A 27,984-nucleotide genomic window follows, 5' to 3' on the forward strand; every position below is an offset into this window, starting at 1 on the left:
AACAGAGCTGAGAACATCATATGAGGCTGAACTCAAGGAAGCTTTTGTGGCTGCTTGTTCTCATTTTTGAAAGGTTTGTATCAGGAAGTTCAGATTTAGAGCACTAAGCAAGGTACAGTGGTTTTCTGTGCTGCTAGATATGTAATTCTTTAGATTTCGATTTATGCTGTTTTTTCATTCTGAATAATTTGTCTTATCAGTTTATTGGGCTGAGAAAAGTGGGTTATGTAATTAACTTAGTGTGAGGCTTCTCTTGCTCTCCTACACAGGAGTAACTACAAGACTGGGATGGAAATATTCACCTTATTTTGTTAATGCCTGACCAGACATTAGCAGGTGAATAGTGAACATTACCTACTGTTTGCTTTAAAAAGATGTGACAGTTTTAGAGTCAGGCACCCATTTACCTGCAAGAATTGGGGACCTGTATAATAAAATGTTGAAGAAATACTGTTAGGTTAAGTTCTGCATTTGGATTCTGCAGAATCATTTTGAGTAATTTTAATTGGCAAGCTAAAAGGTGATTTTTGTTAAGAATTTTTTTTCTGTTCATCTCACTACCAGAAAGTGATTAAACACCCATCTTTGTCTGAAGCTGAAATTACCATAATTTTTAATTATGTGTATAGCAAAATAAATTATAAAAAAGGAAATTACTGTTCCTGGTTTTAGTGATCCAAAGAGTGACTTGTAAGATGAACCTATTTTAAGGTGTTGCTTACCTAAGAAGATGAATACCTGCATGTTCTCTGTCTGTGGTTTGGATGAAGATGTTACTATAGTTATTCTCTGTACAGAAATCCTGTGCAGAAGCTGTAACTGGGAAAATTCTCTAAGGCAATTTTTGATAGAGCAACATCTTTTCTGAGAGATTCATTAAATTCTACCCACTTGTCAAACAGCCTTAACTCAGGTAGCATATGGACCAGCCTCTGTAAAGGATGCCTGCCTGTGAGCAGGGAAATGCAACTATCCCATCTTCATCTTGTAACAGAGGATTGGAGATATGTTTATACTTTCCCAGATTTATTCATCTGCATAAAGAGGAGGGGAAAAAAAAAAAAAAAGAACTTTTCCTATGGCAAAAAGTACTTTGGAAAAACCAATGGATTCAGCTCTTCAAATTTTTAACAGCAGATGCTTTTCCAAAGATGTTCCCATGCCCTTCTTCTTAACCTTGCAGCAGAGATCATCAAAACCACCAGCTTTGCTCAATGCTTCCCAAGCTTAACTGACTCCTGTGTGAACCCTGAAAATGGATTTTAAGTGAAGTAATGAAACATCAGTTTGACATGCCTCAGTTTGGGAGACAGTGGCCAAGCCAAAATTCATGCTTCCAGATAAGACAGATTTCTTTCCCTGCCTCCCACGGCTTGTCCCTATACAATTCAAAATTACCCCATAAGTATCTTGGTTTTTCTCACATAGTTCAAGGATTGCAGTAATGATGGGAAAAATGTTTGGTGCTTTTTTATGTGGGGTGACTTCAAATCCTTCCTGCTGCTACTTTGGTGAACAAAAAGGAATTTTCCAACCATGGCTCACTTCTAGTTTCTCTAAGTGTCACTGCCTGTTATGACAAGGCTGTTGTTAATTATACATTGAGTTGTTAATGCACAGGTGAATGTGCCTGTGACTACAGTGATCTCTCTACAGTGGATTTCAGAACCCCTGGGACATTTAAGCATGTATGTGTCAGCATCTTGAAAGATTCCTTTTAGGCAGCAAATAATTTAACCTTATGCAGGTATTTCCTGGGTGGTAATGCAATAAACTTGATAAAAAATTTACCCACCCCCAATCTACTGCACAAGAAACTAAAATGGGTGATGGAAGGAAGAGAGAGCAGGAGTTGACCCTTACTTAATCACCTGGATTTGTCTGTGACTGCTCAGGGAAGAAGGGACATCCCAAGAGTGGTCAACTCTAGGAGTGATAAGGAGTGTGAGAGCAATAGACTGCTAGATATAAACAGTCAGAGGAAAAGGGAGATGGAGAAGTGAGGTTTTGTCAGAGTAGGAAGCCTGCAATGGTTCTAGGAGTCAATGAGCTTCTGCTAGAAGGGGTGAAGCAAAGAGAGGGTGATGGTTCTGCAGAGGGCCCCATGGTGCAGCTCACTGGGCTACACCTGCAGCAGGAGTTCTTTCCTACCATGAAAAGAAGCAATGAAAGAATTTAAAGGAGAAGTGAGGGGCACTAGAAATGCAGAGGGAAGAAGAAAAGAGCTCTGGGTTCAGAGTCCTGCTCCATCTCTCCAGGACTCTATCTACCCTTGTAGTGGTGATGCAAACACCTTGGTGTGTTTGGTTTTTTGTAGACTTGGCAGCAGCTGTGGAATCAGCAGTGGGACAGGCTCCAAGGGAGTGGTGCCTCAGACACTTTGTTAGAAGAATTGGTGGACCCCATGTGCTGGCAAGAGGGAAGAAGCAGGTCTTGTGGAAGACCTAGCAAACTTTGTGTGTGTTTTGGCCTCAGGACATATTGTGTGCAGGGATATTCCATTAGCACTAAGTAGCTCACACATAGCTTTGCTCATGGGTGCTATTCAGAAAGAGCTGTGTGCATTCTTGCTCAGCGAAGCTTGAAAGGACAGTGGATTTTGTCTGTGTGTGTTGGGCAGGAGAGGGTTCTGCAAAGGAAAATACTGCCTTTGACAGCAATGGATATGGATTGTTTTCTTTCCAGATAATTAACTATTGGTGTCACAAGTTGCTCTGCTGTTGTGAGACTTCACTGACTTTTTAACAGCTCAGGTGAGAAAGATCCTTTCAGAGGGCCGTGTTCCTTAGTTGCACTGATGTGGCCCTGCCAATGAAGATGACATAAGCTGATCTCCTAAACACCTGGTAGCAGTCATTGCTCTGGGTACACTGCCTTGGCTGCCAGTTGCAAAGTGCCAGGATTGTTACTGAGAATTATTTCTGGAAGGTTTGTGCAGTTCTCATGTTAGAGACTTCCAGAGTTCCCTGTAGTAGGGCAACATTACTTTTTGTGTGTGGATAATAGTGATAGACTCCTCTGAACTCCCTCACAGACTCACTCTAATTGCACAATTAAGGATCCATATTTTAATTTGCTCTCTTCCTCCTTCAAAGCTATAGGATGTCCTCTTCTCCATCCATCCACATCTATAATGGAGGTCCTGTGTGCAGAAGGGGTCAGGCTCCCCATTGTAAACTGTCATGCTGGAAGAGCTTAACAAGCAGTTTCCATGTGGTCAAATGACTGTTCTTAGTGGGTGACAGCCCAGCTTTCCACAGGGATGACAAGGATCCATGATCCTGATAAGTGAAGCTGTTGACCACCCTTACAAGGTTCAAGCTTTTGTTTTCTGGCTTCCCATACCCTCAGAAAGTTATATTGCCAGGCTTTGTGCAGAAAGAAAAGAGCAGCTAGTGCTCATCCCACTGGGGGTTCTGAAACACTGAGAGGTGAACAGCTTTTCTTTTAAAGATGAGCTTTTCTTTAAAGATTTTCTCTTAAAAATAACCTTTAGACTGCTCTTCCACCTGACAAAATCAGAGAAAATAGCAACCTAATACAGAAAAAGTAAAAGTAGATAGTGTGTAAATGGGCAGTATAAAACTCAGGAAATTGATAAAGTTACTTTACTAAGTTTAGTCTTGATGGCTGTTTGTCTACACTCTTCAAAAACCTACAGTGATGGAAACTCCCTGGTTCTTTGTGGAGGGCTAGAGTGTAAGGAAATAGTGCAGAAGGTAGTCTCACACCTGAGGAGTTGCAGCTGTTCTAATCACCAAAGGTTAGGAACAGGCCTGCCCTTAGTAGGCCACAGCTGTGTCCAATAAGAAGACGAATGCTACAAAAGAGTGGGGTAGCTGGGTGAGGAGAGAGCTGGAGTTTGTTGGCTGTGCTGTGAGGAAGAAGGAGTTGGTGCTATGAGGAGCTACCCATGAGAAATCACCGAGAAGGTATGGGAGCTTTGCAATATGATGACAACAGTTCTTCATGGCAATCTGCTCTAGAACTTCCCTGTTTCACTGCTAGAAAGCTTGCCTGAAACCTAGATCATCCTTGGTTCACTGAACACCAACTGTAAGAAACTGCAGTATGTTTGAGTAGCAGAGCTGTTCACCACTCATGTCAGAGTTTGATGCAGCTTTTTTGGCTTCTGTGAAGGTTTGAAGACAATTTTAAATATTAAATGAGTGGCAGGGACAAGAGTCAGGAACAGTTTGCAGTAGACTGCATTGCTGCTGAGGAGGTGCCAAAATAATGTTGTGCCCTTTTGTGCTGAGTTATCATTCATTGCTGTCGGCTGCAAGAGAGAAGGGACAAATTTATGGATGGCAAATGATTATCTGTCTGAGTGAAGGGAGGGCTTGGAGCCCGTGCTGTATTGTGAAATGCTGCTTGACAATCTTGCTGTGGGAGCTGGGAAGTACACAGCTGAAGGAGCAGTTTTGGCACCAGCAGACTGTGTATACACATTCACCCCACTGAGCTTGTACCTTGTCAGCTGTCCCCTGCTCACTGGGATGCTAGCTGAGCCCTCTCTGCGAAATGCTGTGTTTGCTGAGCAGCATGAGCACAGGTGGCCACCTGGAAATATTGCTCCAGCCTCAACCTAGCATCTTGCAAGACCAGAGGCTGTGCTAGGCAGTGTTGAATTCACGTGGAACCATCTGGCTGGCCTTTGTGAGATTATCTGTAAGATGATTCAGCACCCAGTGAGATGGCTGAGCTTTGGGTCTCTCCCCTTTCCCTGTCACTATACAAACAGCAGAGTCACCATGCCTGTGTGATCTACCTCCATCACAAGGCAGCAGCCCTAAAAGTATGATGCTTTCCAGTGTGTTACCCCATGCCCTGCTGTTAGAGCTGTCCAAGATATTGTACAGGCTCACACAGCCACCAGATCAGATACTAAGGTGTAGATTTTGAAGCAATTGAACATCTTGCATGTGATCCATCTTCCTGATTTCCCAGGCTTTGTTGTATATGGATCATGCCAAAGCCCAAATTAACAGTGTAACAGCCTAATTGCCTCTGAAAACAGCTGTGAAAAGCAGGTGAGAGGGATAAATGCACATCTTGATGTTTAGTCCCATCTTTCTTAATTTCTCCCATTCTTTAGTTTGGAGTGATTTTTTTTTTTTTTTTCCCCCACCGTTCTCCATCCACGGTGTAACAACTCCACTTACACGGGGGTTTTAAGGCTGCCATGTGAAACGTTGATTCTCCCGGCGGCGGACGAGCTAATTCTCTTTGGCTGCCCCTGAAGTACCGACTGAGGGAAAGTAATACTAGATAACGCTAGTAGTATCTAAGGGCACTATTAGTAATTTCCAGTGTTTGAAGCGCGTTATCGCCGCCGTCGGGCTCCGGCTCCCGAGCGCGGCGGGAGGCAGCGGCTGCCGGGCGGGGCGGGGCCGAGGCGCGGGCGCAGCGCTGATTGGCTGGCGGCGCCGTGAGTGGCAGCGGCGGCGCCCCCCGCGGCCGCGGGCCCGCTGTGGCCGCGCAGTGCCCGCACCCCGGGCAGCCGCGCCGCCCGCTCCGCCCGGCCGCCGCCATGGGCCGCGGGGCCGCCCCGCTCCGCCGCCTGCTGCTCTCCCTCCTGCTGCTGCCTGCCGCGGGCACGGGCGCACCCGGAGCCTCCTTAACGCTGGGGGAACCGGAGACGGCGGAGGAGCTGATGGAGTACCGCGACCCTTGCAAAGCCGGTAGGGAAGCGGGCTGGCTGCAACTCTGGGAGAAGTTTGGAAGCGCGGCGGCGGCGGACAGGTGTCCCTGCGAGGCGCTCCGCGGTACCCCGGCTCCGCCCGGCCGATCCGTGCCCGGGCTCACGCGGCGGCGGCGGCGGGAGCCCCCCGGGCCGGCCGGGAGCGTCTCCGGCACCCCGCCGCCTTCCCGGACCCCGCGGGCTGCCCCGCTGTCCGGGGGCTGTAGTCCCGGTGGGAGGCTATGCCGGGCTCTTTTTTGTAAATCGCCTCACAGTCCCGCACCGCTGCCCCACCTGTGCCGCTCCCTCCCGCGCGAGATTCCCTCTGCAAAGCCGGGGAAACCCGGCCGTGCTTCGCATTTTGGGGTTGGGGTTCTCCCCCCGCGCCCTCAACCCTTTTGGCTTTTTCTGTGCATTTCCATTGCCTTTTGGCAGCTGTTGGAATTTGCCCCGAGCTCTGTCCGGCCCGAAGTTGCGGTGCGAGCCCCGGAGCGGCGGCGCTTGGCGGGGCTCCCCGGGGCGGTGCGGAGCCGGCGCGCCCCGCCTCGCACCCAGCCGGGCACCCAGGTACTCCGCAGCTGCCTGGGTGCCGCTCTGCACATCCTCTCCAGGCAGCCTCCAGCTGCTCCCTCCGTCCCCTTCTTGGAGTTGTTCGTTCCCTTGACAGACTGCACTCTGCTGGTTCTGAGCTCGTTGCTTTTTATGAGTTCCAAAAGAGCTGCTGTCGTCCCTAATGTTGCATTGCCTTAATTTAAAGAGAATATGGACTTAGATTTTCTCTTTGGAAAACTAGGAGGTATTCTTGATGCGAGTGTAATTCGTTTTGGTTCTAGCTATTAGAGAATGTTGTAGTCTTGTGAATTGCTTCTTTGCTGAGAAATTGACAACTGTTACCTTGTTAGTTGTGTTACATTTACAGATCATTTTGTGTGAAGTCCTGTTTTCTTAATACTGTAGGAGTTGAAAAAGAAAGGTGGTTCTTCGTGGGTGGTGTTCTTGCTCTCTTGAGTCGGGGCTTTGCCCCTGAATGTGCTCCTGGCTGTTACTCAGTGTCCCTCGGTGATAGCTTCTCCTGTTATCAGCTCTCTCCTGCCTGCTGTTGCACTACTTGCAGCCGTATCTGCTCACATAGACGAACTCTGTCAATGTAATGTCTTTCAGAGCTTCTCTGCCTGGTACAGCAAGTTTAACTGGCTTTGTACGTAGGCTGAGTGTGGTGGGTTTCCTTCCAAAATTCAGCTCAGTCCTCTTCAGAGAGTATTTTTTGCACAAAACATTCCCTTGATCAGCAAGTCATCTGTCATTTGATATATAGTTTGGTGTGTGTGTGTGGAGGTTAATTCTTTGTAATGAATATGGGATCCAGCCCAAATATGCTTTACTGTATTTGTGTCTGCTTCTGAATGGTAATGAATTGATCTCTCTTGCTAGTGAAACTAGTTGTTAGTGACACAGCTATGGTTTAGACTTGGAGAGCTACAGGTACAGTGCTTCAGCCTTCCCATCTGAAAATGTATTATCCTTGCTTTCTCCTCAAAATTATACCATCATCTCTGCTGCCTCACCTGCCCTTGTGACTGCTGGGTGCTGATGTCAGATCAGGTACATGGAGGATGAGGAATGCTCCTTTAAGGACCACATAGAGAACATTTACTTTGACTTCTCTGCATCTAACAGGGAACCTGTGGCAGAAAAGGGAGAAAAAAATATTTCCGCAGCCTTCCCTTTGCCTGCCTTCACTGCAGGACCTTTTAGTTGTTCCTCCTGCAGTCCCCTGATTTTCCAAGTTCTCCCCCTCTCACTTCTGCATGCACACAGAAAAAACCCTGGATTGCCAAGGACAGCCTCCCTTCGTTTACATCAGCACCTCTTCTTGTGGTGGTCAGAAAAACTTTGTGTGTGTTATTCCTGTTAATTCAATTCAGGCAGGATCAATCACAGAAATTATCTTTATTTTCTGACTTCTCAGTGTTTGCCTTTTATGCTTTTCCAATGTCTTCTTTGCAGTAGCAAGGGAGGAGTGAACGAGGCCTGTGGCGGTCACACAGGTGATTGCTTTTCCTCCCAGGAGCGGGCTGGTGGTGCTGGCTGTGCTGGCACACAGCTGCCTGTGCTGGGGGCTGCCAGGCCCAGCACTGCCCTGGCTTCCTGACCTGAGGCTGCAGCTTGAGTTTGCCTTCCTCAGCAGTGTGTGCGTGTGTGGAGGGCAGTACAGTGCCTTCTGCTGTGCTGCAGCCTCCTGCTCTGGTGAGCACCATTTCTGGCTTTCTCAAGTTTCACTCTTGTGTTCTGTAGAAGAAAGAGACTCTGGTTCTTTCAGTGTGTCCTGGCTGGCTGTATTTCCAGGCTCTCTGATCCAGTTTCTCTTCATGTTGCTGTGTCCACCTAAAGTGCAGAGCACTTAGAGAACAGGACACTCCTTACATGCTGTGTACCTCTCTGTGTGCTGGATAGTTCCAGTTTTTAAAGTTAGCCCCAAGACAAACCAAACAAGGTTTGTACCACAAGGGTCTGTGTTAAACCCTGCCTTGCATTCACAGCCTTCTTCCTATTCTGTCCTAGACCATCAGCACCTGGTGGAGCTGGGCAGGTGCTCTCTGCTGCAGACACCCTCTCAAAGGGTTAGCTGAGATTGGTAAGTGTTCTATTTCTATTAATGAAACAGGGTGAAGGCACCATTAGTAGGGTTTTCTGTCTAACAGGGCCTGTCTGGGCTAATGCCTGTATGGGAAGTGTATCCCACTCTGTTCCTGATGAACTACAGCAGTGACAAATCTCCTGAACTTCCTCAGGCCTGAGCTCCTCCACTGGTGGGACAGTGTTGGGATCTGTCAAGAAGCATGACTGGAGAGGGCAATGCTGTAGACCTGCTGTGAAATGCTCAGGTGTCTGGTATGTTTTGCAAGGGGAAACAGAGACTATGAGCACTCTGAGACTTGTGGTGATGCTTCCATCACTGCTGCAGGCACAGGCTCCTGTGCACGCTCCTGTGGCTGCAGATTGTGCAGGCTCTTAGCCTGTGGTCAAGACAAGCTGTTGCTCCTCTTGCATGATTTACAAAGCTGCTAGAACTACAGTGCTTTACTTATTTCTTTTTATTTATCTTCTTTTTTTTTTCTAATTTCCTGTGGGCTAATGGCTGTGGCCCAGAAGCTGTTATGGATTTAAATCTGGCAGGTTACAATGTAAAGCTTGGCAGCTCCTCACCCCTGCAGCTCATGCCTTGAGATTGAGTGCAGGCTGTCGATGGTTGTTCTGCTGGACTGGGAGTGGAAACATGCTCCTGGCACACGCTCCTCTCTGTTGCATTAGTGGAGGATGTAATAATCTCCTGCAGCAAGGCAGGAGGGACAGCACAGGGCAGTAACCTCCTAGAGCACTGCAACCACTGAGCTACTGGTGCCACACATGGGCTCAGATGGTGTGTTATAACTCCACTGCTGCTCTTAACTCCACCCATCCAGGATTTTCTTTTCCCAATGGGGCTGCTTTCCTGCCTTTTTGTAAGGCAGAAGGAACCAAGGAGCTGCCTGAGTGGCTGATCCAGGGGCAGCTGAGGCAGCACTGCACTGTCAGGTTGAGCTGCCAGGGAAGGTGGCAGTGTTGGCTCTGTGGGGTGGATTTTGCTGAGTGTTGTAGCAGCTCACTGGAGCCTTTCAAAGGGAATAGTACAAAGGTTCCTGCCCAGAACTGCTCTGTAATAGATGGGACAGTGTCATAAGCCTCACATGTGCTTTAGATGGATCTGCTGCTCAGAGGATGCAGTTAAGGACCCCAGGCCAGTGTGCAGGTGTGAGTGAGGCTGCATGACAGGCAGGCAGCAGGAGGAACTGTGGATGCCTTCTAAACAAAACAAGGATGTCCTTCTGAGACTCCTCAGACAAACTGGAACCAAAGGAATTAAATAGCCTGTAATTTGTTCTGGTGGTTATTTGGGTGCAAGCTTGTACAAACTTTAATTTGAGGTCAAGAGCAGAATCTCTGAGGTTCAAAGTGACCTCTGGGGATAATCCAACTTAAGTCAACAAGGGGAGGTGGGTGTAAATAGGAGGGAGAGCTGGGCACTGAATAATTTGCCCTCTGGATGTTTATAGGCTTGATGATCCCTTTCTTCCAGCTCAAACCTCCTGTGAGGCTCTTTTCCACTTGCCAGGTGGGGAGAAAAAGCTGCAGTTTGGTCTCACCATCTTGGTTCCTGGGTACTTCAGCTCTTAACATGGCACTTCCTGCCTTTGGTGAGCTGGAGGTGCAATAGTTCATCTTCCAGGGCCAGTGTTGGAGTCCTGTTTCTCTGTGCCCTGGGCAGTTCATCCTGGTGTGAGATGTCCTGACTCCAGGCTGGCCAAGCCAGGGCTCCCAGGCCAAAGGCAGTGTTCCTCTGTGCAGGTGTCTGCATTAGGGATTGGCAGAGCTGCCTGCCCAGCCATGTGCTCCTGAGCTCCTGCTGCCTCCTGTGTCTCAGGAGTCCTTCAGGAGAGTTTGTGTGGCTGAGGAGAGCTGGACCAAAGAGCAGCTGCCTTATAGGTACAGATGAGCCTTGCATCCAAGCTCAGCTTCTTTCCATGAGGCTTTGATCTCTCCATGGCTTTTGCTCTGGGCCGTTGCTTGCAGTGCTCTGAGCAGAGCCTGGCCTGGAGAGGCTGCAAAACAGAGCAGGGCTCTGGCAGGGACATAGCACCTAGAAAGTGAATTAGTTCCCATGGATTTTGTGGAGTTCTCATGATATGAGCTCAAAATGGGAAGACCTGGGGCAAGAGGTGTGAAGTGGCATCAACTGAGCAGCAATTCCTTCTTTATCACTAGAAAAGTTATTAGAGAAGCAGTTTGGCAATGATAGATCATTTTTCCTGCATGCCAAGGCTCCTTCAAGTGTGGATGCTGCTTGTCCATCATGGGATACTGCTATGCATTTTTGTTCCTGCTCCGCTTGCTGATTTGATCCACTAACTTCTAAATGCCCCATGTATTTAGAGTTCTCACACCTAGTGCTGTCCTGAGAGCTGTAAATTGTGCTTCATTGTTGTTCTGTTCCTCACAGCTCTTCCTCTGTAAAGGCACAGTGCCTTTTGTTCTGGAGACTGCACATTTCATTCAGGCTGTGGTGCAAACATCTGAAGTCAGGTGCAGACATTTCTGTGGGCAGCTGAGGAATTTGCTCTTAGGAACTGAAAGCCTCGAGGGGGTAATCAAATGAGAAAGGGGAGACAGCATCTGTAAAGCCTGGGTCATTAGAATGTTGCTTGTGTTTTGAGTGGGATGCAGATGCTGTTTTCCTGGTTGGAAGTGTGGACCCACCGTGTTAGCAGGGCAACCAGAAAGCTCTTTGCAGGCTGTGCTAGGGATCCAGCCCACTCCTTGACAAGAGTTTTCCTGCAATCTTGCAAGTGGTCCTGTTTAGTTTGGCAATGGTGGGAGTACTGGCAGAGTGTGTGCCAACCTGCCCTTTGCTTGGGAATCACAGAATCCTGTGAAGAAATCGCATTTCCATCTTACAGATTTTCTGTACAGCTTTGAAGCCTCTGGGCTTGCATGGAAAGTGGCAGTGCAGCTGTGGTGAAGGTACCAGAGCTCTGGAGTGGGGTCTGAGTTGTAGAAGACAGTGGGAGCCATGTCCTTCCCAGGGGCAGTCACTGGGGTGGTGGCAGTGCTGGGGGCTGAGTCCTGCTCTCCTGACTTTAGAAGGTATATAGCCTTTCAGAAAAGGGAAATTTCTTTTTTTGCTACCAGTGCTTATAGGAGAGCTTTGAGAGAAGGGTCTGGGACATGACCCCATCTGTGGAATCGTCAGTGCTGAGCTGATGGAAACTTTTATAGAGGAAGGAGAGAGCTCTCACTGGCAATCATTCCCTTTGCATTTTTTCCCTGGTACATTGCAGGAAGGGTTAAATACTCAAGGAGGAAATTGACTCTTTTTGGGTGGTCTGGGAAAGAATGAGACCAGACTGTTCAGTCTTTAATTTACCTGCTTTGGGGAGATGACAGCACTTACAGAACGGAAAACAGGTGGGTGAAAACTACTGGGGTCACTCCTCAGTGATGCAGCTGTTTGCCATTGGGGAGGTGCTTTGCAGCAAGGTAGAGCTGCAGCAGAAGTTTCCTCCTCAAAGGGAAGGTTTAAGGTGACTTTGATTATAATCCTAGCTGAGCACAAGCTAATGGCTCTGGCTTAAAGAAATAATAACCAGCAACCCTTTTATTGCACCTGAGATTCCTCAGTGGAGAAGTCAGTGGCCTGGGGAACTGGAGAGCAAAACCTTGTGATCACTGCAACTTGAGATCTGGGTCTGAAGTCCTTCCTGTGTTTACCTGTCTTCTTGGGATCTGACTAAATCATGCCTGATCTTTGGCACTTCTTGGGGTGTGTTGGATCTGCTTGGCCTGTAAGAGATGTAATCCTCTGTTCTACACCTACACCTTGGGATTTAGCAATGGGCAGGACAAAAATGGGCATATTTAGGATGGAGGACTTTTTTTCCCCCTTAAAAAAGTCTCGTAGGGTGGGGAAGAGGTGCTTGCAGTTGTCATGGATACTTCTCCAGAGCTTTTATTGAGCTTCCAAGTTTGGGTGTAGTTCACAGGTGTCTGCCCTAAACCATAGCCTGCACAGGTGGGATCACAGAATGCTGCTTGTTCTTCAGCTGTTCTGTAGCATAAGATTAGTAAAGTCACAGAGTCCCAGAAAAAGCCATTTAGAAACTGTGCTTTAAGTCTTCCAGGATTTAAAAGTGCACGAAGCTGAGGATTTTGGTTGGATGCACTTTGCATTTGTGTAATTACATTATACCTTTGCAGTTGTGCTTGGAGATTTTATTCTCCTCCTGCTCTAACCTGTGTAGTGTGCCTTGCCATTGGTTAACACAAGAAGTTGCTGCATTTATTGGTAACCCACCTCGTTCTTGTTGCTAACACTGTGCCTGTGGGTGTCTCCCAGGTGAGTGGCCTCTGGCCCAGCCTGGGGAAGAGCTGTGAGGCTGTGGGTACCCACTGCAGCCTGCTTAGGCTCACACCTTAGTCCTTGGGAAACTGGCAGTGCTGTGTCTGATACATTCCAACCTGCTTCCCCTGACACTTTCATTTCCTTCTTTTCTCCCCGGCCTTCGCTGCAGAGACCTTTGTGCTCTCTGCCTGCTTCCCTCTGTGTTTTCTACAGATTCATTTCAGATGTTCCTCTGTCTCCCTCTTGCTGAAGCCTTCTCCAAACCCTGCCTGGAGAATTGCTCAGATCCTTCTCTGCTTCCTGCCCCAGGTGTTCTGCAATGCCCTCTCCCCCAGGCTTCTCCCAGGGGTCAGCAGGTTCCTCTGTGCTTGCTGTGCCAGAGCAGCCCTGCTGTGAGTGCTGCTGCTGTGCCCTGCCCAGCCAGCTCTGTGCAGCAGCCTGTGGGCTGTAAGAACTGGGCTGCTCTGCCCAGCTCCTCTTCCCTTGAGGAGCAGGAGGGGAATGCAGGGCTGCCTTCTGTGACTCAGAGTGCAGAGCTGTCTGTGCTGGGAGGGTGATGATGGCACTGGGGGGACACTGACCTGCCAGGGCAGTCTGTGGGCTGACTTGGAGATGGGCAGGCTTGGCAGAGAGGAGGCACCTCTGACACTGAATGACTCTGTTGTCTTGGATCACAAGTATTGCAGGTATTAAGCTGTAACAAAACCACTTTCAACTAGTGCTGAAATGTGATTTCAGTACTCAGAAGAGATAGATGACAAAGCAGAAACTGGCTGTTGTTTTGATTCAGCTACTAGGACTTCTGGGTTTGTTTGGTTTTGTTTTTTTTTTTTTTTTTTTTTCTCCTTTGTTGCAGCTGAGCTTCCAGAAGTGCTGATCTCCAGTCATTCTTTGATGTTCCCATTCTAGCACTTCTGAACGGGAAGGTTCCCTGTCAATAGAAACTGCTAAAATGTGCAAGGAAGCCCTTTATTAAAGAACTCTCAGTGACTGATTGCCCCTTCTTGGCCAGTTTGGGTCAGCCTAGCTTGCAATGGAGAGAAATCTCTAATTGCATGTTGAGAAGGAAGCCCCCAGGAAATCTCAGCAACTGGTAAATCCTGGTTTCTCAAGCCTCTGGTTTGAGTGGTACAAATAGAGACCCACAGCTGCTGCTGGTCCATGAATCAGCCCAACTTTAGACCTGAGTGGAAATTCATGTCCTCTCGAGTCATTTTGTGTTCATGTAAATGTCAGCACTCAAGTAAAAAGCATCTGTTTAATTTTTCCATCCACAAACCTCAATGCTATTGACAGAGCAAATCATACCACAATATTACAAGATGGAGATTTAAGCCTGCTAAGTGCTTTATCTTATCTTCCTGAGAGTTGCTGTTGGGAGTACAGTAGGGTCCCTCTGCCTCCTTATTAGGAGAGATGATTGATACAGTACTGGGTGCTGAGAATTGCCTTTCTCCCCTTTTCGTGTCACTGTGGGTGTTGCCGGTCTCACACTCCTCCATCAGTGTGACTGAACTCAGCATTGCTGCAAACAGCAGTGCCTAATCAGCAGCACTTCCATTTGCTCAGAACTTTGGCAAAATTGGCTGGTTTGTTTGGCATTTTACATGCTGAGTTTAGATGGGATCTGCTGGAGGCTGTTAATTTCAAAGAGCAGACTTTGAAAGAGACAGCTGTAATTACAAACTGTGTCCTTCTCCCACTAACAGTGGCTGTAGCTGACAGAAGGGCTTGTCCCGGCTCCAGGGACAGACATCTGCTGTGAGGGATTGTCCACACTGCTGTGTGTTGGCAGCATGGGTGTGATGAAGGTATTGGTTCAGTAAGGCATTGGTTTTGCTTTGAAATTCCACAGATATAAAAATCCTTAAACTCATCAGACTTGCAGAGTCAAAACTCACAGAAATGCCAGTGTTAGGTCTGCTTTAGAGCTTGTGGTGTGGCTCCTTGGGCATGAAGGCAGATGATGTGACATGGAACTCTGACTTGAACAGGCATCCTGTGCAACAAATCTAACCTGAGACTGCATTAATATAAATAATAAAGGGGGTTTCTGGCTGCATTATCCATGTCTCTCTTGCAGAAATTGGGTAGTGTGTAGTAAACAAGGAGCAGATTATACAGCTGCCTGGCAGAGGTGTTTGAGCTGTACCAGAGTCAAGATGGCCAAACTGAGAAACTTCCATTGGAAAGTAATTCTTGCAGGCAGTGGGGGAACCCAACATAGTAACCTACAAGTTCAGTGGCATTGAAAAAAGATGGAACTCTGCACCTGCGTTTTCCTCACTGAGTACCTTGGACCTAAGTAGATCCATTCCTTGGGTCACTTGTTGCCAGTAGCTCAGACTAGATGTGGGCAGGGGAGTGATAAAGCAGCAAGGCTCTGTGCTTTATTTGTGGGGCTGCCAGTAGGGCTTCAGATGTGTTTGATATTCCAGAAGTCTAATTCAGCCTTCTGTTATCACCAGATCTTGTACTCTGCCATTGCCCAGATTCTTCTTTGTTTTTTGGGTTTTTTTTTCCCCCTGTGCATTTCCAGCAAAGGTAAGGAACAGAACTTTATATAAAGTGACTTTTGAGAAGTTTTGGCCACAGGACCAAGAGCTGTCTATGTGATTTGCACAGTGTGATTTCTGGAGTCTGCTTTTCATGGTTCTATTGCAGTTACTCGCATCAGAGACCCATAGACCATTTTGTTTTGACTGTGCTGCTACTGCTGACCCAAGCAGGCAGAAATGCTCTGGCTCTTGGGGCTGACCCCTTGGGGGGCAGGGATGGCCTGTCAGGCTGGTTTTGCCCTGGAAGAGGAGTCTGGTTTTTGCTGTGCTGTTGATGGTGGAAGGGTGACACTCTGAGCTGCAGCTGGTGCCTGTGCCAAGCTGCTGATGTGCTGTGCAGTGGACTGCTGTCTGGATTTAATCTCTAACCTTTGATTGTTCTTGAAAGCATGTTCTAGGGGTTTCATTCCCACCCACACTGCTCCTGTGACCCCTTCCATTTCCTGGGTGTCTAAGTACAGAACAGAAAAGATTCATTAACCTGGTGAGTAACCTCTTTTTATGAGGGAAGTGATTTTCTGTCACGCTCTGTTAGATCCCATTGATTTCTGCTTTTCCCCTCGTTGGCCTCTTTTGCCATATATTCTCCTTTTTTTCATGCTTCAGTAGGAAGGTGATACGTGATATGCTGGTTTGGGTTGTTTTTTTTCTGTTTCCTGGGCAAAGAGCTGGGATCTCCTGAGGCCACTGCTCAAGTGCCCACATCTCTGCCTTTTCTTGGAAAGCTTTGTTGTCAAGGCAAGCTTCTGGTTGGTAATAGGATGTTGACATGAGGAGTAAAACTTCCTGGCTGCCCTCTTTTGTTTTGATGTTGAAAGGAGCATCTTTTTCTCTCTTTGCCCATCGTACAATCCCTCATCTCTTGGCAGAGGTGTAACTCATGTGCCATGGGGTTTGCAAGCGTGCATGAAATGGAGACCTCAAACTATCACGTGTGCCTGCTCTTTGTGTCCTCCTGGGCAGTGGCAGTGCCTGGGTCCTGGTGCTTTGTGGTGAAATGGAAGGAGCTGCCAGGTTTGGGCCTGTCCCAGAGGTTTGTTGTTACAGAGTTTGGTAGTGGGAATTGTGCAGGGAAGAGGTTTCTCCTTGGATCTGACTGGGAGAGCTTGAGGGTGTCCCCTGTTTCAGAAGGGTGTCATTCAGTGCAAAATTCCACACAGGGCATGGGCAAAGTGTTTGCTTCCCAGCCAGTTCCCCTCCTCCTGTGCACATTTGTGTATTTCTCCCTCTGAGCAGCCATCTCTGTGCTATTGCAGGTAAAGATAAAATATTCCAAGTATTACAATGCTAAATACATGCAGTCTCAGCAAGAAACTTTGGTTGTGAGAAGGCTGTTGTTGTTGTTTTCTGATGTACTTGATTTTTAGACAGAGCCTTTCTGTGATTCAAGGCAGATATTTCAGTAGTTGGAGAAATAGTTTTCTTTCCAAAAGTATACTTTCATCTTTTGTGTTAATTTCTCAACTTCCATGCTTCTTGCTAAATTCCTCTTCCTTATGTATAAATGTTCTGTGCTGGTCCTTTGTTTAACTATTGCAATTGAAACATCAAAGGCTTAAAATGGAAGGGAGTTTGCACTATTACAGGACAGGTCACTCTGAAGCCATGGCTGGTCCTAGGGCTGCTCACGTTCAGCTGATCTCAGTGATCAGCTTTGCCCAAATAGAGAACAGAGCTCTGGGTGGCAAGGATTGTCATCTAGATTGTCCTAAGGAAAGGTGCACGAAGAAAAGGTCCTATTTATTTATGTGTCTTAGGCTGTGCTCTCCCTGAAAGAGGCAATTAAGCCCGAGGGGTCAGTAAGGGGTGAGTTCTGTTTGCAGACTGATCCAGGGTGGTGCAGAGTGGAGAGCTGTGCTCTCAGCAGAACAGGGCCTGACTCTGGTGCCAGGCTGTTGGAAGCCTTGCTTTCATGGTTCACTACATTATGTGTGGGGAAAGAAGAAAAAGGTAACTGCAAGTTTTTACTGGGAAAGGGGGTGAATGCTTCAGTTGAATACACTAGAAATCTGCTGAAGACCTTACTGGATCATAGTCTTTGCTGTTAGTTGTAAGCAGCTGAGAGGGAAAAAAACAACAACAAAATAAAATGTCTTAAAATGCCTTTGATCAAACATTTAAAGTTCTTTTCCTCTTATTGCTTTCAAGGCTTTGAACTTTGAGTCTGTGATGGTTGGTTTTTTGTTGGTTTTATTTAAGTTTCTACATGTCCTTCACTAACCCCAAAGGGGCTCTGTAGTCTGTCCACATCAATGCAGGCTGGAGTAGAGAGGTTGGAGGTCTCATAGCACAACAGGGAAGGTTAGTAATGCTGCAGAGGGTGGCACCATCAGAGGAACAACTGGATGTGGGCCTGGCTAGGGAGGCTTGGGACTCTTTAAAAAACACACTTTGGAATGGTGTGTTCTGTCTGGTGAATGCAGGACTGGGGCTTGGTGTCCTCTTCCTTCAGGACTGTTCTCAGAAAGCAGAAGTGTCCTTTCAGTTGAAGGCTCAAAGGGTTGTGTTCAGGGGTGTGCAGATTTTCCTTCCTCTGTGTGAGGAGTGGGCCTTGCTCTGCTCTGGCTGCTGCTGTGTGATGCCAGCACCTTCTGCCTCTTCAAGGGCTGGTCTGAGGATGGCATTGTCTTCCTAGCAGGGAGACTCTGGAATGAGCCATGGACTGGAAGTGAGGGACAGGCTTGTGCCTCTTCTCTCCTGCTTTTGCTGGCGTGGAGGCAGGGAGGGTGACAGATCCACAGGAAGTTCTGTGCATCCTGGGGCTCTCGTTACTCATTGTCAAAAACTGCAGCAAACTCTGTTACATTGTCACAAGCCAAGGTCCTGGCCTTGTCTCCATCACCCTGCCTTGCCCTGAATTTTGCTAACATGCATGAATACAGAGTCCTGAAATTCAGGTTCATGGTTTCAAAGTTCATGGTCTTGAGAATAAACAAAAAACTATTGTGGTGGCTGAGAGCTGCATACCCCATTAACCCAGAATCATGAATATTTATCGTGATGGATTACAAAAGAACATAGAGACTATATTGTATTTCCTATAACTTTATTTCCATGGCATCTTTTATTGGTGGGTCACTTTAATGTAAGCTTTGCTTATTTAGTTGCACACTTTAAGCCGATTAACTTTTTACTAATAAAATGTGTGTTGCCTCCCTTTGTCCCAGCTACCGTTTGTTTGTACCTACACTCCTGTGACAAAGAGTCCCAGAGAAATGCTTTAAGCCCTGAATAAATCCCACTGCTGGAGGCTTGGGCCCAGCTGAATGTGTCTGAGCTGATTTCAGCCTTGCATTTTCCCTTTCTCTCTCTTGCTGCCTGAAAGTTGGACCCTCAAAGCAAGGTCTTTGCCTCAAACACCTTTCCAGTTGTGAAACCATTTGTGTTGCTCTGGGGCCAGCAGAAATTATTCAGCCTGTTAGTGCTCTCTGAGGTGGGCTAGAATAAAATTGTAAGTGGTGGGAACTGGGGCTTTCCAACCATGAAGAGTGGTCTGTGGCTCTGCATCTTCAGTAGCTTCCCACCTGGTGACCATGGTATTCTTTCCTGCTTACAAAATTTGCCCTGTCATTCAGTGTCCAACATACTGCATGTTTTACTGTGACTTCTCTCTAAGAGAAGTGTCATCCCAGAGAGTTGATTACACCCTGCCATTTTGTTAAAGATGCTCTATGAAAATTGTCCTTTTTCACCAAGACCATTCAGACCAGAATTTTAAAGTTAGTTGGGAGCCAAAAGGCATGGAAAGGCACTTGGAAAATACTTTCTCAAGGCCTTTATTAATAGTTCTTTTATATTTGGAGCTTTGCTAAAGCTAAAATGATCCCTTAGAAATGTACTGCTAATACTTCAGAATGACTGATCTGCCTCAAAACAAACTCTGTAACCTGTTTCAGTGGGGCAGCAGTAAATGCCAAAGGAGATGGAGAAAAGCAGGGTAAGACAGAGTGGCACATCCAGAAGTCTCCCTGGCTGCTGCAGACTCCACAATCCCCTGTCCAGGGATGGCTCATTGCCTTTAATGTCATTGGGTAGCTTTGTCTTCCACCTGCTTTCTTTGTAAGCTTTTAGCATCCATAGCCTGCTGGAATAAGAAGTGCCAGAGCTTAACTGCAGCATCCCTGTGCTCTTTTCTTCCTCACCTGTGAAGGAATCAGAGCATCTGGTGTCTCAGAGGTGTAGTTAGTGTTGCCTACCTGTTTCCATTCTTTTTTCCTTTTACACCAAGGCTTCCCACGTTGGCTCTTGTCTTGGGGAGATTCAGAGGAACTCAGCTGGTTTTAATAGCAGAAAATGCTCACCCTTTGCTGTTGAAGGAAAATTCTTTTCTTTAAGAAGTCTAAGATCGCACTGGCTGTGGAGAAGGAGGGAGAGCATTGAAGGCAGTGGCAGGCAGCTGTGCTCCACACCTTGTGGGAACTGCTTACTGCCTCTCTGCAGTGCCCTGCAGCAGATCATACAAACTTATAACTGGCTTTCAGCTGCTTTGGGATTCTACTTAGGAACCAGGGGTGACCCAGGAAGAGCAGTTTTAAAGAGCAGTGGATAGGGACACTTCATAGCTTGTGGAAGTCCACAGCCTGTCCTCATTCTGTTGGCACCTGGAGAGCATGAAGTGGCAGTGCCAGTCCTTTGGGCAGTTCATGCTCAGTACTCCCTGCTGATGGCAGAAGCAAGTGCATTTAGTGTAGTGCGTTGGTTTCCCTCTTCAGGGGAATATTTTGGGGTTTATTTATTGCTTAAGATCTGTGAAGTTCCTTGGGTTTTCTGCCCCAAACTTGGCTGGTTGTCCTCTGTGTAGGACTGATGGAGCAGATGAGGTTTCACATGAGTCATGACAGATTTTCATCATCAGGTGTGTGGGGGTAACAGGGTGTATTAGCAACAAGCTCAAAGAAATACACTGATGTGTTCCCCCTTTCCCTTGCCCTCCCTCCCATTGTAGCACACTTGTAATCTTTTCTGTGCAGTCAGACCTGGCAGGGAAACAAAGCCAGGCATGTGAAGCCATCACCAGCCATGGAAATAATGGTTCCCCATCCAATGACCCCCAGTTCCTGTGTGACAGTTATGCCATGTCCTGCAGCAGGGACACTTTTGGGATTAAAGAACACTGTGAGCTTCTCCTGCCTAACCAGCACGTTAGTTGCTTTGTTTGAGGAATATGCTACGTTGGAAACTGAACTATGTTTTCTGAGCTCCCTCGAATATTACTTTTCTCAACATTCTCAGAATGTTGGACTCTGGTAATACCCTTTCTTACCAGTGGATTTGCCTGCTTTCAGCTCTTCGGTGTCTGATGGTGAGGGAGCTCTGTCCTCTCTTGCACCTAGATATGTGAAGGTTTGCTCCCCACAGTACTGCAGGTCTGTGCAAAATCTGGAGGGGAATAAGAAAAGCACAGCTTGAAAACCTCCATGTTGGGCCATGCTGCTTTATGGTGGTTTTTGATCTTGTGCAAGGTGTGTGCCATGCAGGGAGCACTGGCATTTGACGGGTGTTGGTGTGGCTGCAGAGGGATGATTGACAGGAGGGGGAGCAGATCTGCTGCTGCTAGGTTGCTAGAATAGCTGAATAGATGGAAATGTTTTTTGATGGGGGCAGCCCTTCTGGAAAGTGCCTGCATTTTGCTTTCCACTAATCCAGAGCTGGCTCTGAGAGGGTGAACCAGAGGCAAATCTCTGTTCTTGTCCTTTGTGCTTATGGTGGCAGAGAAAGGAGTTTGCTGCTGCTTCCTCAGGCTCTCCTGCTGAGCTAATCCTCTGTCCTTGGTATCTTCTGGAGGATCAGGAGGGATTGAAAACCAGCAGCCACTGAAGCAAACACCTGAGCACCACCTCTTCTTTCTAACCCAGGACAAGTGTCCTGCAGTAAATGAGCCACTTTCTATTTTGGTGCCTTCCTTTTTTTTCCAGCAGGGCTGATGACCCTGCCTGCTGCTGATGCTCAGGGTTAAAGCTGTGGGACAGGAATTAGATTCTCCTTTGCTGGTTTTGGGGTTGGAATTTTCCCTGACTAGTCTGCCTGTGGCTGGGAAGTGTTTTTAGAGCCTGAGCCAAAAAGGGCTTAGTTGTCTCAAAGCAAGGCTAGCACAGAGGCTGTACTGGCACTGCTAAATTCTGGCAACTGCCTCACAGCAGCTCTGGTCCCTCTCGCCTTTGCTCCCTGCTTTTGTCAAACTGCAGCCTCCCACTTCAAAGACAGGCACACTCCTGACACAAGACTTTGCTATCCAGAGGGCACAGACAGCTTGTCAGGGGAATAACTTGTCTGTGTAATGATATTTTATTAAAATTGAGAAAGGTCAAAATTGAAGTTTGCTTTTACACCTCCAGCCCCACCCTGCTTATGTGTTTGATAGTTGCTAATCTTGTGATTGCATGGCACTGCTTCAGGAATAGATCCAGTGGTGGGGCAGAGGGCACTGGTTTGGACAGACATCCTTTCTCTTCTCTTGCAGTCATGGCAGTACACACAGAGCAAGGATGAAAAAAAGATCCTTGCTAGCCTTGTGCTTTACTGGGTGTTTGGCACAGGAGCAGATGGATCACTTGCAAAAGTGCCAAGTACTTGCTGTCACAAAGTGGGGAGCAGAGCTTTGGCAAAGACTGGGCTAATGCACAGGGTGCAGCTGAGGTGTTCCAGAGGGGGATGGCCAGCAGAAATACTTATGATTTAAATGTTTACATAGTTGAATATTTACAATGTAAGCTTATGAATGTTTGTGAAGGCCTGGGATGAGTATCTCTGGCTGATGCTTTGTATTCAGGACAAAACTGGAAAGAGAGGGCTGGGCACTGCCTGAGGGTCCAACAAGTGTTCTCTGGTCCAGCCATGCTCACTGATGCTGCAGTCATGGCCACTCTTTATTCCAATTTAAAGCTGGGCTGCTGTTGATGAAGATGGTCTTCCCTCTCATCCTCCTTCTCCCAGTATCAGTGAGCTGTAGGAGCTGAGTACCAAGAGGGACTGATCGGGTTTTTACTCAGAACCAAAAGGTTTTTTACTTTCCAGTCCTCTGAATGCTCGTGGTAGCACAGGCAAGTCCATAGGAACCAGTGATTGGAAATGAAGATGGGATGTAAAGAGACAAACCCAGCTGCCTCTGGGAGAGTAAATGAACAATTCTGCAAGCTGCATACCATCTACAGTTGTTGGTATTTCTGTTGTGCCTGTCTCATCCTGCTTGCTTGTCTGGAGAGTCATGGCTGTAGTTAACCTTCCCTGAGAGACCCTACAGTTTCCATGAGGTTGCAGGAAATTTCATGTATTGACAATCACATATGACTGGAAAGCACTGAGGATGAGTTAACAGTTAATGACAGTGTAAAAGGTAGAGGATATTTGCATATGCATGAAGTATAAGCCTTGTTGAATATCATCTTCTGCTGGATGCCTCAGGGATCAGAGCTCAGCTCTGGCCTTCTCTGGGAGGTGAAGGATTAATGATGCCTCCTTCAAATTGCTGAACATTATATTTCTATGCTGGCTCTTCACATCTGCTGTGGTGTGATACAGTGATGCCATGAAAGGCCTTTAAATGGCAAACAGGTTCCACCTGAGATCCTCCTGATTCCAGAGCCTTTGATTCTGGTCTGGACCTGCAATCTACAAGCAATTATATTTTGTGTGAGTTCCACCATCTTGCCTTTGGAGATGATGGTGTGTTGATTTTAATTCTATTCCCAATCTCCAGTGTACTGATTTCTGTTCATGAGAAGCCCTGTATTTTTTGCAGTGATATCCCCAAAAGTGAAGAGGACTCCGATGAGGAGTTTGGATGTGTTCTGAGCACTTTCTGACACCAGCCTTCCATTCTTGTAGGCTCACGTGTGCTCCAGGCTTCCTGCAAAGTTTAGGGCATGAAATAACTCCTGTAATTTGGACCCATGGGAAGAGGCTGAACTGGAGAGGACCCTGCACTAATGGTGGAGGAAGCAGGGGTGGCTGCTGTTAGTATACTGAATTGCACAGCATTTTCATTCATTCCAGCTGTTTAATGGGATTACATGAGGAGTGGCTTCTGCCTGCAGACATTTAGTGCCTATGGAAATCTGCAGCTGTCTGAGTCGGTTATGTGCAAATCCCACACCTCCCCTGGATAGGCAGGAATTTCTGAGTGACGGAAACCATGTGAATCAATTGCATCAGTAATTTTTCATGTGCTTCACCCAATATCAGATTTGAGGGATATTTTCTGTTAACTGTGTCTGTGGTCCCCAACAACTTCCCCAAAGAGGGAGGAGATGCTGCAAGGTGGCCACTAGATGTAGGAGTAGGATAGCTTTGGTGAGTGTGGATCCCCTTCCCTTGAGCACTGTGAGACAGCCCCCAGTGCAAGGCAGTGTGGAGCTGGATCATCTCGTATTCCACTTGGTCTGACTGCCCTTTTTGCCGGTGAAGTGCCAAGGAGTGGACGCCCTCCACCCTCAAGAAAGGGAGGGGAGCTCCAGCACATTGGTGCTGGTCTGCAGTGGATGGTCTGTCTAATAGTGGAGCACTGAGGTGGAGATCTGGGACATCTCTATCCTGGATTCTGTAACCATAAAATAATTGCTTCTTCAGGACAGGCTGAGAAGTGTGTCTTTGGATGGCTCTTTGAGGCCTGCTCCAGGCCTGCTCCAGCAGCTCTGTCTGAAGAGACAATGTGGGTTTTACTGTGCAAGGCTACTTCCAGCAGGCACAGGCTCTGCACTGCACTTCCCTGGGTGCAAGTACAACGTGCCATTGTTGACAAAGAAAATAGTGGCATCCATTTACTTTCCCTTTCTGAGTGGATCTACCTCTTGGAGAGCAGTAACCCTGGGTGAAGGCCTTACTGACAGTCCTCCCATCTACACATCTGCAAACCATTAGTTTGATGTGGTCTAGCTGTAACATGGCAATTGACCTCTTGGCAGGCAGCAATAGAGAGGAAAGCCACTGTGTGTACTTTAGAAGTGAAGTGCTAGCTTCTGGTGTCACAGCAACATGTAGAAACATGAAATTATAGCTTACATGCAGCCACAGAGCTTCATTTATGCTTTGAACAGTTCCAACAGTTATAGCCTGGTGCACAATGGAAATGTCTGGATAAGGACTGAGCAAAAATCATGGCTGTTCAATGGGTAAGTAACTTTTTCTGGAAGAAGGAGCAGGATACCCTGATAGAGGTTATTGTAACACTGGAACAGATTGCCCAGAGAGGTGGCAGCTGCCCCATCCATGAAGAGCACTCAAGGTCAGGTGGGATGGGGCTCTGAGCAACCAGATCTAGTTCAGAGTGTCCCTGTGCATTGCAGGTAGTTAGAACTGGGTTCTTTCCAACCCAAACCCTTCTATGATTGTGATTTCCACATGTTGAGGTGTTCATCACAGGTCTTTTCCAAAGCCTATCCACCCTGATCTGTGAAGTGTGTTGCTGCAGTGGCATGATCCCAGGAGGAGGCAGTGTTTGGACTGGTCAGCAACATCTGACTGTGCAAGAGGCTGGGGATGCCCAGGCAGACCTGGGAACAAAGGAGCTGTTGCTCCAAGATGAAACTTTTCTCTGTGGATGCCAGACAATCTTCTCATTTATTTGCAAGTGGCATTTGGTCACAGCTCTTTGGCAACATATGGAAAGTGTTTAAATTAGCCATATGAGCCATGCGTGAAACAGATGCATGTTCTTGAGCGGGCTTTCATCGCTGATGTCTGAGCGAGTGAAGGGTGCAGCTGGCTTGCTTGGGAAGTGAGAACATGTCCTCACCCAGATGTACTTAAGTGCTTGAATTAAAACAGAACTAGCATGTTAAAGAATGTATCAATAAAGACCAACTTCCTATGGGTATCTACTGGATAAATAATGTGAATGGAGGTAACCACACTTAACCTTTCACTGCTTTTGTGGCTGCTCATAGCTGGAGCAGGATCAGATGTGTCAGAAGACAAGGTGCATGACTTCCTTGCTAGCATCTTTAACTTGTATCCTGGTCTTTTAAAACTCCAAAGTGTGATCAGAGCACAGCTCTACACCTTTCTGAGCAATCTTGTAAATAGAGTGTAATGTGGTCTCGCTGAAGAAAACAGAAAACTGGCTGCTGTGACTCTTGGGTGTGAATCTTGAGAGCAATTTTGTATGGTGAGAAGTGGCACCCAAAGCTGATGCTTCTGTAAGGGGAGCTCCAGCAGCCTCTGAAGCTGTGTGGAGCTCTGTACAGAGGGAGGGCTGTGTTGCTGCAGTCCTAGATGCTCACTGCAGCATGCATGGCTGTGACCGTAAAAATGCCCTTGCATATTGAGAACTTTGACTTCATGCATGCCAGCTGTGATGGGATAGACCAAGGTGGGAGTCACTGAGAAATCAGTGATTGCTGCTGTAGATGCTTGGGTGACTGAGTTTAGCTGATGTGGAACAGTGACACTGAAATACAAGAACAGAGCATTTATGGCAGGGATGCTCAGAACAGGGGGAGGGGGCAGTGAACATTCTGGGACATCAGAACCATCTGAAGGAAAGCCATGGCAGGATGCAGACCTCTCCTGTGAGGGCTGTGTGCTGCACAGGCGTGTCTGCACAGTGCAGTATTTATAGAGGGGTGTGCTGCTGCCAGATTTGTCGTGCTTGCCATGCAAAGCAGACTGGAAGAGTGCCTGCCAGAGCAGGCTGGCTCCATCCTCTGCTCTGTGTCCACAGGTGCAATTCCAGAGAGGCATTTGAGCAGGCTGGTGAGCCTTATTAGACACAGAAGGGGATGCAGGAGATCCTGTTTACTCTGTATAAATGATGAGGCAATCACCTTTTTTTTAGGCTTCTGGTAGGGGTTTAAAACGGGCAGGGAATGACCAGAGGGCATGGGACGCTTTAGGGGTTCTAGAACCAAGTGTCTCTCTGAACCAAGAGTAGTTTGAGCAGCCCATGCTGTGGGCTGTGTTACACTGAGCTTACAGCACAGTACCCATCTGGGGTACCACTGTCTCCTGCAGGATTGTCCCATCCTGGGGGAGCCATGTCTTTAATCTATGGCAATAGAGGCAGGTTTCAGTGACCAAGGTGGGTTACTTGGTAAATGTCTGTTTCTGGGCAAGTGGGTGGTACAGGGAGTTTGCTGAGGTGCACAGTGTGATGTGAGTGCCCCTTCTCAGACACTGGAGGGCTGAGCCCTTTCCTGGGCTTGTGGACACCAGCAGCCACCTGATGAGCAGGAGCAGCCCTTGTGTGGAGGGGATTCCCATGTCTGTAGCACCAAAAGTTTCAAATGTAAAACCAATGCATCTTCAAAATGAGCAGGTGAACCAAGCAGCTGTTTGTGAGGACAAACAGTGATACTTTGACTGATGGATGAACCTGGGTGGAGCACCTGTGATGTCTTTTGACCTCTCATTTGTTTTTATTTATGTGGTTCTTTGTTTTTGCCAGGGGTGGGACTCTCTGGGAAGCATCCTTGTCCCAGGTGTTACTCTAGAAATGTTTTGTGTATTACAGGGGGTGCAACGCTTCATTTTGCAAGGTTATTTCTATCCTCTAAATATTTGTGGTGAGGCTAGTCCAGGATGGTGACAGCAAGGAAGAGCTGTGTTCCCTGCCAGGGTGAGTGATTTCCACTCCTGTTGAGAGTGCCACTGTAATTTTTTCACATGGAGTGTCTCCTTCCAGGGAGTATTTGCAAAGTTTGATTTTTATAGAGAAGAGTGAAGAAAGGGTCTTTGCTTGTTTGTTTAGGGTTTTTTTTTTGTCTTTTTTATTGGAGGGGAAATACATTTTTTTCCCCCTAATTAACACAACATAAAAGCAATGTTTAAGATTTCATCATAGCTCAGCATGTGCCTGGGACAGTGCTGATGCTTACTTGGGACAGTTCTCTCTAAAACTGGAATTGCCTAGTGCTTTGCTGGGCTGTGCTCACCCCTTTCCTCTGGTATCACCTCTTGCTTTTTGCTAGTGCTGTGACTTTGCAGCTTGTGAGGGCCCCAGTCCTGTGGTTTCTGAGACCTTTGTTCCCTGGAGTGAGCTGTGGTCCTTTCTGGTTTGCAGAGTAGAAATGTGGCATTTGCCTGGTTTCTGAGATCTCATGCCAGGATGACTTTTTCTTGTCTTTTTTGCTGGGGCACCTGTGCCTGGCTTAAGGCACGAACTCCTCTGTAATGTGGGCTGCCTTTGATTACTTCCCATGCCCCCACCGTGCTGTCAGTGCTGCAGCCACTCTGGCTTCTAATCTCATTCTGATCTCTTCATTGTGGTGTTTTTGGCAACCCAAATTCCCCACCCAGGCCTGAGAATTTAACATCAGCACATTTGCATGACTGATCGGATTTGTCTCGCTTCTGTGACGACATTGTTTCTATGGAAAATTAATGGATTCTCACGTTGTATTTTTAATGGCTGAAACCACCTCCCTGCCCACCCTCCCATCTCTGAGCTTTCAGAAGGAAAGTCTGTAAACAGCTCAAATTAGCTATCCTCCATAAATAGCTCCCATTTCTTTCCTGCCTGCTGTCCGTTTCTTTTTTCTCTTCCAACGGTGCTGCAGCACTCCTCTCCTGGTGTTGGTGGAAAAAGAACAATGAGTAAAATGTGCCTATGTTTGCTTTCCTTGTCTGGCCCTTGAATAGATGTGATCTATCATGAACTGCCTCCTTTCATCCAGGACCATGTGGTTTTAAACTGTCAGCCTGCCTTAAAGTTTGCTCCAATCAGGCCTGCTTTGCCACCTTCCTTTTTTGGGGATGCAGCTCAGTTCATGGCTCCTCTTCTGTTCATTTTTGCCATGAGCCAATTTCTTCCATGGCTGGACAGACAACAGGGAATTTTCTGCCTGTTTGGGGTCACCTATTCCCCTGTTGCA

The 27,984-nt window shown here is 47.3% G+C and overlaps 1 protein-coding gene across 1 annotated transcript in view; it reads left to right on the forward strand.

Annotated features, from left to right (window-relative positions):
- Positions 1–5,472: 5,472 nt before the first annotated feature.
- TLL2 (tolloid like 2) overlaps positions 5,473–27,984 on the forward strand; it is an 85,316-nt gene continuing 62,804 nt past the window's right edge. The window contains exon 1 of the mRNA XM_054637526.2: positions 5,473–5,684. Coding sequence (XP_054493501.2) covers positions 5,534–5,684 — 151 coding nt within the window. The 5' untranslated portion in view covers positions 5,473–5,533. The remainder of the gene's footprint in view (positions 5,685–27,984) is intronic.

Source organism: Agelaius phoeniceus, chromosome 9 (genome assembly GCF_051311805.1).
Source record: "Agelaius phoeniceus isolate bAgePho1 chromosome 9, bAgePho1.hap1, whole genome shotgun sequence".
NCBI lineage: Eukaryota > Metazoa > Chordata > Aves > Passeriformes > Icteridae > Agelaius > Agelaius phoeniceus.